At 36.2% G+C, this 12,679-nt stretch overlaps 3 protein-coding genes across 3 annotated transcripts; 2 read left to right on the top strand and 1 right to left on the bottom strand.

Annotated features, from left to right (window-relative positions):
• Positions 1–2,874: 2,874 nt before the first annotated feature.
• On the top strand, positions 2,875–7,158 carry LOC119986696 (beta-fructofuranosidase, insoluble isoenzyme 1). The gene is made up of 7 exons (XM_038831360.1): positions 2,875–3,132; positions 4,887–4,895; positions 4,999–5,861; positions 5,945–6,103; positions 6,201–6,442; positions 6,679–6,769; positions 6,844–7,158. Exons 1-7 carry the CDS (start codon positions 2,931–2,933, stop codon positions 7,027–7,029), a joined length of 1,752 nt encoding a protein of 583 aa, XP_038687288.1. The 5' UTR covers positions 2,875–2,930; the 3' UTR covers positions 7,030–7,158.
• A 1,252-nt stretch (positions 7,159–8,410) lies between these two features.
• Positions 8,411–9,167, bottom strand: LOC119986704 (auxin-responsive protein SAUR50-like). The gene has a single exon (XM_038831372.1). It carries the CDS (start codon positions 9,114–9,116, stop codon positions 8,640–8,642), a length of 477 nt encoding a protein of 158 aa, XP_038687300.1. The 5' UTR covers positions 9,117–9,167; the 3' UTR covers positions 8,411–8,639.
• Positions 9,168–10,581: 1,414 nt separating this feature from the next.
• On the top strand, positions 10,582–12,531 carry LOC119986251 (probable small nuclear ribonucleoprotein G). Its single transcript, XM_038830830.1, has 4 exons — positions 10,582–10,746; positions 10,852–10,874; positions 11,971–12,092; positions 12,261–12,531. The coding sequence occupies exons 1-4, from the start codon at positions 10,712–10,714 to the stop codon at positions 12,321–12,323; spliced, it is 243 nt and encodes an 80-aa protein (XP_038686758.1). The 5' UTR covers positions 10,582–10,711; the 3' UTR covers positions 12,324–12,531.
• The last annotated feature ends 148 nt before the right edge of the window (positions 12,532–12,679 follow it).

Here is a 12,679-nt window from a genome sequence, read left to right as displayed (position 1 = left end):
CAACTACAACAAACATATATGCATGTAGCCACCCACCATACTTTATGTTTTATGCTGCCTTTTCCATAATATCTACAAGAAAACAGAAACCTATATCTACATTTTCTAGCTAGGAGTACTGCCAGGAATCTTAATACAAAATTAGATCATTTAATTTGTTCAACATAAACCTATATCTACATTTTCTAGCTAGCTAGGGTAGGGGATTGCTGCAACGTGGTAGAACATGATCTGCCTACGCATTACATCTCACCATAATATCTAATTGTCGGCATGAAATAATTTTATTTATTTTTAATAATGAAGGACTCCACACAATTTTACAAAAATACATTTGTGAAATGGAATCTTTTTTTTTCTTCTATTTCTATAGAAAATATATTATCCATTTTCCTTTTCCTATAGGGATATATGTGCTTTCGTGATTTAAACTTGTGACGCTTAAATTATAATAGGACAACTTTAAAAATTAACATAAAATGAGTCGATATGCATCAAAATGTAAACGCTTACTAACATGATCTTTTACTCATATATTGGCATTCAGTTATTATAGAGGTCTCAACATTTGATATGCTAGTTATTCTAATTATTGAGTTGTATAATCTTTTATTTGTATTATATGGGGAATAACTTTATTTCATATATATATATATATGTATTTTGGGGTTTGCAACACGTATGACAAACTATACTTTTTAAAAAGCAATAAAATCGTCCCAATTGTATGGTGTCAAAAAAGCATAGATTTGAATACCCTGGTGCCGTCAGCTCAACCGTGAACCGACGGCATCCACGATTTTTTGACAATGAAATATCATTTAAGAGGTTAGACCGCCAGTTTCGTATTAAACCGTGAATTGACGGGTTTGGAGAAAAGATGTTGATTATTGAAATTACTATTAAGGACATGTAGTTTAATTTTTTTAACAGATCAATGAAGGACAATGTTGTATTTTACTTGAAATTGACTTTGATTATGAGTGTGAGACCCATTCCTCCGACTTCGACAATGGACAAATCACGAAATCACCCTTCCTGTTCAAGCCCTAGCCTACACTGCAAAGTGGAAACTCGTTCGACGGCTGAGCAGATCAGCGACGACGATGAAGATCGGTGATGGTTACAAGGGTTGTGCAGAGATCTGATCCATTGGAAAGTTTAGATTTTTGCGTAAAAAAAGAAGAAATTCTCAATAAAAAGTGTTGAAGAAGATAGAGGAGACATAGAACTTGAAAGAAGAAGAGAAGCTGCTGCCATGAGAGACTAACGGTGACCCACTAAGAGAGAAGAAAAGGACAGAAGGGCTGAGAAGAAAAGGACAGAAGGGCTGAGAAGAAAAGTCCAGAAAGAAGGGGTAACTTACTAACTTTTGTCTTGATATGGAGACAATTAAAATATGAATTTAATTGTGTGGAGCTTTTAGTGGAGTTCTGAAAAGTGGGAATAACACGTGGAATTATTGAATTGAAAATTTTGCATGTGGTGGAGTTAAATTAAATTGTGATATTTTTCGAGAATGACAGATACCTTGGTTGGTCAGACTGTTTGTCTAGGATCTTGAGGTCCAGAGTTTCATTCTAGCAAAGCGTTTGGGATTTGAGTAGTTTTTCATCCGTTGTGGTGGTCTTCATGCCCCTCTGACATGACCTAACGTGTGTGTGACCTATGGACTTTTCAAAAAGAAAAATAATTGTGATATTTTTCTTTTTATATGGATAAGTAGCTTTTTTTGCTAGATCTTTGGTTTTGAAACTTTGAATGGGTCATTATTGTATAATATATGTACTTATATTTATATATCACACGTGTAAATATATTAAGTTATTGTGTATTATAAATCTGCGATTGAACATTTATCATATCGATTAAATTTCAAAAACCTTGAATTTTTTATAACACGGTTTGAGGCACCATACGGTATTAAAAACTATGCAAAAAAAGTGATAATGCTACATACATTTGTGTTTAGTGTCCATTGAGCAATAAAGACAAAAAAAGATTTTCAACAAGTAACAACACTTGTGATGAAAAGCTATAACTATAGGTTACTATGAATGTTCACGATTGTAGGTTATTACTTTATATTTTAGTGTTCGGCTTCTTTCCGGCCGGAAATTAATTCGCTTCAAGCTAGCCATAGGCCTTGGGGTTGATTTAAAACCCTAGGCCCGATCGATCTACAAATAGAATAAATAGGCTACCGGAGTTGAAGCAAATTAATTAGAGATTAAGAGATGCGTCATCTCTTAACGGTAATCAATTCCTTGTGGATGGATTGGGATTTGGGATCAATTTGAGTTAATAATATCTTCTTGTGTGGAGTGCAACGGCGAAAGTCAAAGCGCATGTCAATTCTGGCAAAGATTTTTTAGTTATCCAAATAATTAGTATTCCTTTGTGGATAGAGATTAATTAAATTTAAATTGACTTTTTTAATCATCTATAAGCAGAAAAATTTGGAAAAGTAAACTAATTGTTGAGTTAACGAAATAAATCAAAGATTATGTGGTCTGGGACCCACATGCACAGAAACACACACATAATGTAGCATTTTAACCATTTTTAGTTTTTTTTAATTACATGCATAATTATATGATTTATTCTAATTTAATTTATTTTTTTTTGAAGTCCTTATTTATCTCAACCACTAATGGAATAGACAATAAATGAAAAAATAGTTAAAAAAAATCCGAAATAGAAGTTTTCACCATTTTAAAAAAAAAAACAACCACCGCAGTAAAAATAGTCATTTATCCAAAGATGTTTATCGAAACCGAAACTGTAGTGATTTAGGAAATCTATTTTTTTCCTATCTTCACACCCGCTCACTATATATAACCACCTCCCTTCTCTTATCCTCCATATCTCTATCTCCTCATAAAAACAGATTATTTATTATTTTCTTCTCAATCTTCTCTTCATTAATCATGGAGATAAGGCAGTTTCTCTTGTTTAATATATTTTTATTGGTTCTTCATCTCTCTTTGCTAAGCAACAACAATGGAGGAGGAGGAGGTGTTGAAGCATCTCACAAGCTTTTTCCAGAATTTCAGTCTCTTAACGCAGTTAGGGTTGGTGAAGTTCATAGAACTGGATTTCACTTTCAGCCCCCTAGAAACTGGATTAATGGTATGTTAATTCTCATCTTCTTCTGGATTTCACTTTTTCTTTCATGTGTTACTGTTACTTTTCCCATACATGTGAATAATAGTGATATTAATTATTTGGGATTGTTTGTTTTTGTGGTAATGCATGTCATGATTTTGATTTTGATTTTGATTTTGACTTTTTTTTTGTTTTTCTTGATTACTTTACATGCATGGAGGACTTAATTATCGCTTTTTTTTCTTTCTTTTTTTTTAACCGATAACGATCTTGCCCTGACTTGCCCTCTGCATATCTGAATAAGATTTGATAATTTTTTATTATTACATCTATGCTTTCATGCATTATTTTATGTATTTGTAAATACTAATAGAAACTTGTTATACTTGTTGGCTTATGCTATGTCAAGATCAATGACATACCCCTAATGATTGGTCATATTACAAATTTACAGTGTAAAGTAAAAGTGGTATGCAATCAGACCAAATATCACAAGGCCTAATTGTATACTATTATTCTGTTTTCTTTTTTTTTTACCTCCACTCAATACCTAGAAATCAAGTTAATACATGTTAAATATGGTAGGTTTTATAGGTGACATACTGATTTGATGTGAATATTTGATGGTGCTTTTCCTGCTTAGTATTATTATTTGAAAGATTATTCAATCTACCAATTGCTTTCTGCCTCAGCTTTTGCTGATTTGTTTCTGCAACATATTTGATTGATTGCATGAGATGGATGTAATCCTAAGTTTTGTCTTTTGATAGAAAGTATGAACCTAAAATTGAGGCCGTCAATTTATATATATGTAGATGTATGGTGGAATCTAGAAGGGTTAGGCTGTCAATGATTAATGCCTCTCTCTGTCATTTGTGCAAGAAAGAAATACATGTGAAATAATTAATTACTTACCAAAAATTGAAAATTAAGCCATATAATTTGTGGGTATTTTTTTTAAAAAATTAAATAAGAAAATTAACGTCCATATGTATGAAAAGAAGAAAACATCTTTAATTAGTGACCAGTATTTTTGGACTGGAAAAGTTGAATTTGGATAACCCCATTTGTATGAAAAGAAGAAAACATGTTTAATTTGATTTGAGTCATGAAGTTGGCCGGTGTGATATATGTGAACTGCTATTTAAATTCTATCTTTTTCATGAGAATTATGGAAACCCATTAAGTTTTGGGAGCTGGAAATTCTTGTCTTCATCTCTTCCTTTTCTTTTTTTTTTGCAATTGTGGTTGTCAATCATTCATGTTCCATTTATGTACATACATATATATAAGCACACAGAGAAAAAGGACTAACTGCTTTTTGCAAGTCATCATGTTACTCTGCTGTAGCCGCTGTTGACAACTCTGAAATCTGTATGATTAATTTATCTGTGTAATGTCTTCAACCTTATTTGTGTTAGAAAAAAGAAGAAGAAGAAAAAGTCATATTACTGTATCTGTATCAACCTTTTCTTTCTCAGAGAATAACTGGGTTACTGCTCCTTTGACCCATAAGTGGTCCATATGGAACATTTAGATTAATTAGTTCACATCAGCCAAGACAAGATATCTTGTCTTGTGCTCTGACATGAATACTTGATACCCCATCTGACATGCACAACTATTAAAGCATGCACCAGTCTGGCTGGTTCTTGTGTGTGTACATACATACATACATATATATATATATCATATAATTTTCTATTTGGTCACTGAATCTTGTTTCTTCTCTTTGACCTTCTTGTGACAAATCCACTGGATGATCGAACAAAATACAGATCCAAATGGTGAGTCTATTTTGGCTTTTGTCAATCATTTTATAATTCTTTTTATACCTTTTTTTTTTTCCAGTCAAATTTTCCTTGATTTATGTCCATGGGTTGTAATCAGGCCCAATGTACTACAAAGGCTTCTACCACCTGTTCTACCAGTACAACCCATATGGAGCAGTTTGGGGCAACATTGTCTGGGCCCATTCTGTGTCAAAGGACATGATCAACTGGGAATCACTTGAGCCCGCAATCTACCCATCAAAGCCTTTTGATTACAAAGGCTGTTGGTCTGGGTCTGCCACTATTCTCCCAGGCAACAAGCCCATTATTCTCTACACCGGCATCATAGACCCAGGCCAAACCCAAATCCAAAACTACGCGATACCCGCCAATGAGTCCGACCCATATCTCCGCCAATGGATCAAACCGGACAATAACCCGTTGGTGGTTGCCAGCCAGGGAGTGAACTCCACCGCGTTCCGTGACCCTACGACGGCCTGGCAGGGCAAAGATGGGGTTTGGAGGATTTTAGTGGGTGGTAGAAGGAGGAATAGAGGGATTGCACATTTATACAAGAGCAAGGACTTTACGCATTGGACCAAGGCCCAACACCCTCTGCATTCAAAGGCCCGAACTGGTATGTGGGAATGCCCAGATTTTTTCCCGGTTTCAGGGTCCAGTAAAAATGGGCTGGACACTTCGGCCCAAGGGAATGATGTGAAGCATGTGTTGAAGGTTAGCTTAGATGTGACAAGATATGAGTATTACACATTAGGTAAATATGATGAAGTGAAGGACAGATATGAACCTTTCAATACTTCTGATGATGGTTGGACTGGGCTTAGATATGATTATGGTAACTTTTATGCTTCAAAGACGTTCTTTGATCCTGCAAAGAATAGGAGGATTTTGTGGGGTTGGGCTAATGAGTCTGATGCTGCCCCAACAGACGATGTAGCTAAAGGATGGTCAGGACTTCAGGTAACATAAATGATGAATATAATATATATGTATATATATACACACTCACTTTTGTGTTTATATATTCATGATCATTGTTTCAGGCAATTCCAAGGACTGTATGGTTGGACCCAAATGGAAAACAGTTGTTACAATGGCCTATTGAAGAAATTGAGACTCTGAGAAGGCAAAATGTGCAGATGAAACCTCACAAGCTCAAAACAGGAGAGCATGTGGAAGTAAAGGGAATCACTCCTGCCCAGGTTAGTCTGTCTGTCTCCTTAATGTCTAATTGTGTTGAGAATGAAATTTTCATATGTGGGTTTTGATACTAATTGTTGCCTGCTAATTCAATCACAGGCTGATGTTGATGTTACCTTCTCATTTGAAAGCTTGGACAAAGCAGAGCCGTTTGATCCAAAATGGAGCACTGATGCACAAAAACTCTGTGCACAAAAAGGATCAAAAGTTGGGGGTGGGGTTGGTCCATTTGGGCTGTTGACATTAGCTTCAGAGAAGCTTGAAGAGTTCACTCCTGTCTTCTTCAGGATCTTCAAGGCTCCAAACAAGCACGTAGTCCTCATGTGCTCTGATGCAACAAGGTCTGTTTTGGTCCTTTCTCTGCACCAATCAGCACATTCTCTCTCATATCGATCTCAACGTTTTTTGTCTCAGTTATCCCAAATACTAAAATGGACGCACACAACTTCATATGGATCACATAGATCATGTGCATCCATCATAATATTTATGATAGCTGGGACAAAAAAATATTGAGATTCTTAGCATTTTCACTCTCATATATTATCATCCTCATTAACTTGGTGTTTTTGTACAGCTCCTCCTTGAAAAGTGGACTATACAAACCATCATTTGCTGGGTTTGTGGATGTTGATTTGTCTGATAAAAAGCTTTCACTAAGAAGCTTGGTAAGCCCTCAATTTACTGATATGCATTGAGTTGTCCTAACATTTCTAATTAAGCATTCATTCATTTTGTCCAGATCGATCATTCTGTTGTGGAGAGTTACGGAGCTGGTGGTAAAACATGTATCACATCAAGGGTTTATCCGACATTAGCCGTCACCAATCAAGCTCACTTGTTTGTATTCAACAATGGCAGTGAGACTATCTCTGTGGATCACCTTAATGCCTGGAGCATGAGAAGACCACTTCAAATGAACAACTGAAGAAAATGTAGGCAGAGAAACACAAATAACTTTTTGTAGCCCCTCTAATCTTTGAAAAGCACTGATAAGTTGTACTGTTTAGCAAAACAATGAGATTTTATATATTCTATTAGTTATAAGCAGCTGAAAGGTGAGTGTCCCTCTTACGTGAGAACAAAGGAACGTCCTTGTTCATTTTATCAGCCAATTATCCGCTCAACCACACTGCCATCACCTGATGGAGTGATTTGAAGAGTGGTCCTGAAATTCTTATACAGTTTCATGAGGTTTCCTTCGATCACTTTGAAGCAGATTGACATCTTCTCTTCATCTATCATGGTCCTCACATTGCTTATATGTTTCCTCTCCTCTATTTTGTATCACAATGCAAACACTTTGATATAGTATATTGTAAAGTGTATATATAATACAGTGTGGTTACAACTTTTTTTTTGTTGTGTCAAATGTGTTACTGTTTAACCCTCTCCATCATATGAGATCTGGATCCAGCGGGAATGAACCCAATTTAGGGACATCGTTGAATTACATTTCATGCTCTCTCCCTTTTTTTGCTGAACATTACTGAATTTGATGATTTAGATGACAATGCAATGCTTATAGGTTGCGGTCAAGTGGGATTAAACTCTGCGGGGCTCTGGCAATTGCTGATCCGGACTTATGGCTGCACTTTCTGCCATCATGAACTCACATGACATTAGTGGAGAGGATAAATTTTGGGACGCAGCAAAGAGATGTTACACGACCTTCGAAAATGCTAAGAACAACAAGCATTTCACAGACATCGCAGGCCTGAATTTCCTCGTGTGCAAGGCAATTGAGAACCCTGGTGTCACGCCATCATCATCATTAAGAACTGCCTTCATAACAGTGTTTGAAGACTCTGTGATTGATGGGTCCAGTGAGGCGCATGGAAAGATCATGGAGTGGGAGCGTGCATCGCTATATTTGGCACGATATGTGATGGACGGTTGGGCTGTGCTTGCGTGTATCCGTCGCCTCTGCACTCAAGAGTCCAAATGCAGAAGCAGATTGATAATATGCAGACAATTCTTGTAAAAGAATGTAATGCAATGGAAAGTAAGTATCCAGACATAGATATGTTTGTCACTGAACCTGGTGATTAATGCACATATATCTTTGATGGTGCAAATCAACTTGTTATTTCTCATCTGAGTTGGAAATTATTGGAGATCCAATTTTTAGGCAGTGACCATTGATTATACCTCTGCACCCTAAATTTTTTTCATACAATCCTACTCCATTACCATTTGGCATTACAATTTACAACCATCCACTTGTAATTGAATATTTAGGTACAGATAAAAGTCTACAACCTACCCTTGAATAACTCTGGTATATGATACTAACAGAGAAACTTCCATATCAAATTAGTGTTTTCTCTATTCACTTTGAGTAAAAGGACCTCAGCTGCTCTGCCTCCATGAACATAAAGGACCAGATAAAACTTCTTCTGTAAACTGTTATAAACTCTAATTAATCTAAAAGACAGGACTTATGATCAAACCACGATTAGGCGATTACTCAAAAAGACTACTCAAGAAAAAAGTGAGAAAAATCTCTCATCCCTTGTTCTTCCTAACTAAACTAATCTACAAGAACTCCTCAACCAATTTCCCAAAATCAAACTTCCCATTACAACATTCAACAGCATTTGCCACCTCTTGAAAGGCAGAAGCACTACATGGAACCACTAGCTTGTTCGTCTGATCCAATCCATACTCACTATATGCCTTCTCCAACAACATTTTGAAGAGTGGATGCGAAAGGAAGCTCGTTGGCACCACGAACCGTTCCCTCTCCTCTCCCACGTAAACCGCGAAAAACCCTGTTGGTGTTCTTGCTGCAGGAGGAGACATGTCATCCTCAAATCCCCTGAGCAGACATTCATGTTGTGATGGCTCTTGGTTTTTACCTCCGCCAATAACCTTCACTTTCTTGGCTAATTTTTTGAAGGAAACTATTTTTTTGCCTGGCATTTTTCTCCCTTTCAGGCTTCTGGAGGGGGAACAAGATAAAAGACTCAAGAGAGAAAAGAAAGAGATCTGTAGAGGAATTAGTAGTCTCATTGTAGGACTTATAAGGGAAGGTGGGTGTTCTTGACTTCTTGTAGCGGGATTGGTGGGGGAAGGTGTCTTATTAAGTAGTTGTTATCTTTTGACAAAGGAATGAAATTACTTGGGACCTATGATTATGGTAAACTGATTATTCTTAATTGAATTTTTCCTTGCTTCATTTTTTGACTTGTCAACAATCCGTAACACTTAAAAAAACTAATGACCAATTGAGATTATGATTAATTGATAAGACTTGCGAGCATCAATAATTAGAATACTAGAGGTGTAAATGATCGGTTACAATCTATTTTTTTTACATGAATTTAACCGATCAATCGATCGGTTATTTCAGTTAGTTCTAAATAATTTTTTTTCGGTTTATTTTTTTTGACACTCCTATAGAATACCCAAATTGGTTGATTGTTTGATTTGTCAAACTCTAATACTTAAGATAAGAATACCCAAATTACTTGCCCTTATCAATGATAATGTCTTGTTAATTAAATTGGTACAATTGTTGACCAACCATGACCCATACGCTAAGGACAGACTTGAAAGTCATGCCAGCCACTTACTGAGTTCTTTCTTCTTCGTATCCTTGAAGTGGAATGCAATCTTTTCCCGTCAACAAATAGAAGGACACACTTGTGGGTTTTGTTACCGGATCGTCGTTTTCCACTATATCGAATCATTTTAGATTTAGATACTCAAACAACATATACAACACATTTCGTTATGAAATCAACAAAGAACAAGAGATGGGTGCAACTTGTTATTTATTGAGTGCGGTTGGCTAGGAACAAATAGTGGATATAGCCAATAAAATTTAAAAATTAAAAATAATGTTATCCAACTACTTAATTTTTTTAAAAAAAAATTAAAACTGCCGTACACATACTTTTAATTCAATATATTTCAATTTACAATGACGTGAAGGGATGAAACCAATAAAATTTTATTGACAAACAAGTCAATAACAGAGCGACTAGGCCGGCGTTGAATGTTACAAAAAGAACTCGAATCAGTCGAATGGTTAGCGATGACGATGCCTCCCCACGCTACAAGACACACAAGTGATCGGTGACCCGAGCCTGGAATATCAAAGGCATTGAAAATTCTTAGTTGACTAGAGGAACAAGAATAATTTACGCCAAGGACGGGCAAATTGTACAAAAAACGTACTTACAGGGCCGGCTTGCTTTCCAGAAACTTCTTCTTATTAAGAAAATAAATTATAATTGTCGTAACTTTGTGTTTGCTTGCTTTTTTAACCCTAGTGGAAATGGAGATGGGCAATCAGTCCCTTGCTTCAGGAAAGCCCGTCTTTTGAATTACTGGGCTCTAATTTTACCAAAAAACAAAAGCCCATGGTCTTCTTTGAAAATAGTAGGTTTAGTAGACCATGGGCCTCATCTTCAGTAATAGACTGCTTATAGGAGGCCCAAGGGCCGATCCCCGACTTCCCTCTCAAACCGAGCAAAAACAAGCAGCCAAGCAGTAAAATCCCCGCATTCTCCCCAATTCGTTTTCTAGGGTTTTGAAGTTGCGAACTCTCTTGCAAAACCCCTCTCTCTCTCTCTCACCCATTCTCTACTCAAGTACAAACCATGAGCAGATCCGGACAGCCACCAGATCTCAAGAAGTAAGCGCTCTTTTTGTTTAATGGCTTCTTCGTGCATTCATGATTTCATTGTCGCTTTGTTTATTGCTAATTTGTATTGCTTCGTGTTTTTTTTTTGGTTTACAGGTATATGGATAAGAAGCTTCAGAGTATGTTATCTTTCACAATCGTTTTAATTCATTACAGACACACTGTTTTCGTCGTGCTAGTCGAAAGTACAAAAATCTTGCGTGTTTTTTTTTCCTTCTGTTTTTCTGTTGTGTTTTAATATGTTCAAACACTTCTTAGTAGAATCAAAGGTATATTTGCTTAGTGTGGCCAAATGCGAATGAATGTGTGAAATGTAATTAATATAGTGAGGATACTTGGTACTAGGCAATCAGTTAAACATATTTTGTAGACACCACTGTTGGAAAAATGAGTTTGTCCATAATCCTAGTCGATGTTCATCTGGACATTGAAATCTCAAGACCTTGGTGATATGGTGCATAAGGGCACATGTGAGTGTCCTTTCACTTTTGTATTTTATGTCTGTTTTCTGAGTTTGATTTGGACCTTTGTGGAACTCAAATATATAACTTCAATATGAGACCTTTAACAGATCTTGTGTTTTGACTATTCAAAGCCTTTTGTGTTTGTTTACTATGGTTCCTTTCTTGGAAGGGCAACTGTTCTTTATACGTTGATTCATTTTTATGTGGCTATGTGCTTTCATTTTGTTGAACTGTGCTTTTCTGCGTTGTGCTTTTTCCCTGCAGATTTTTACTTGGTATAAAGTGAACATTTAGCTACACATCATACGCACTGAGTACCGTCTCATCTCACTCCATGCCTTTGAAAGTTGAATACTAGCAAGTTTCAGTGCCCTGCTTGGGTTTTCTTTCAAGTTTTATTTTGAGTTCGTGAACTATATCTCAATTGGAGATTGAGGTCTCACAATTTTTTATGAGTATGATGAATTAGCTTCTTTTTTTTACTGGTAGAAGCTTATCCGTGTTGGTATTTGTTGAGCAATGCCAATAACCTACTTTTGGGTATATAAGGCATTCTCAGTAACCTACTTTTGATGTATATAAGCTTATCTGTTCCTGTGTGCATTCAGCAATCTTGATTGTTATGACTTCTTAGTGATGGTTTGATACTGCATTTCGTGATGATTGTATGACAGAAGATATGGTAAGCATTTAACATATGTTGCAAGAAAATTTTGTAATCATTGATTTATACTTTTATCTTTTATTGCAGTCAAGCTTAATGCAAACCGGATGATTGTTGGAACACTTCGTGGATTTGACCAGTTCATGAATTTGGTGGTTGACAACACTGTAGAGGTGAACGGCAATGAGAGAAATGATATCGGCATGGTGGTAAGTTGTTTCATTATTTCCGTTGTTTGCTTAACGATTAGGCTCCGATTTGAGTGTCGTAATATCTACCTTTTCCACAGTTCTATGCTGGCACTCTTTTAATATAAGTTCTTTTTACTTATTATGATAAATCTGCGTTTTTTGAATTGTTTTGCTTTTCTCCTGCAGGTGATCAGAGGAAATAGTGTTGTCACAGTTGAAGCTCTTGAACCTGTTGCGAGATCTCAGTGATGCACTCGTACTTTCGAATATATTTCTGCTTGTATGTAACGATTGGGTAATGCTATTATGGATCTCGAGTGGATTCATTCTGTGCATTTTAGGCTTTCTACATTTATCTGTTCTAAGTTGGCGTTGTTAAATACAAAAATACTCATGGTATGACTTAGGTTTGACGCCTACTGGTTATTTTATATCCTTGGCTTCTACTTTTGAGTTTAATGCTGATCAGATACTAAGCTCATCGGCTAAGCGCTGTAAACTGGATTCTTTACTTGATCATTGCCTGGATCTTGCACTGCATTTTTTTAAATCATAAGTCTTAGAATCGTCCACATATCCCATTCTCCCCATTGAAGTCTTTAGAT

This window comes from Tripterygium wilfordii, chromosome 3 (genome assembly GCF_013401445.1).
Source record: "Tripterygium wilfordii isolate XIE 37 chromosome 3, ASM1340144v1, whole genome shotgun sequence".
Lineage (NCBI taxonomy): Eukaryota > Viridiplantae > Streptophyta > Magnoliopsida > Celastrales > Celastraceae > Tripterygium > Tripterygium wilfordii.
Note: the sequence above shows the minus strand (reverse complement) of the source record. Positions and strands in the feature narration are given on the sequence as shown.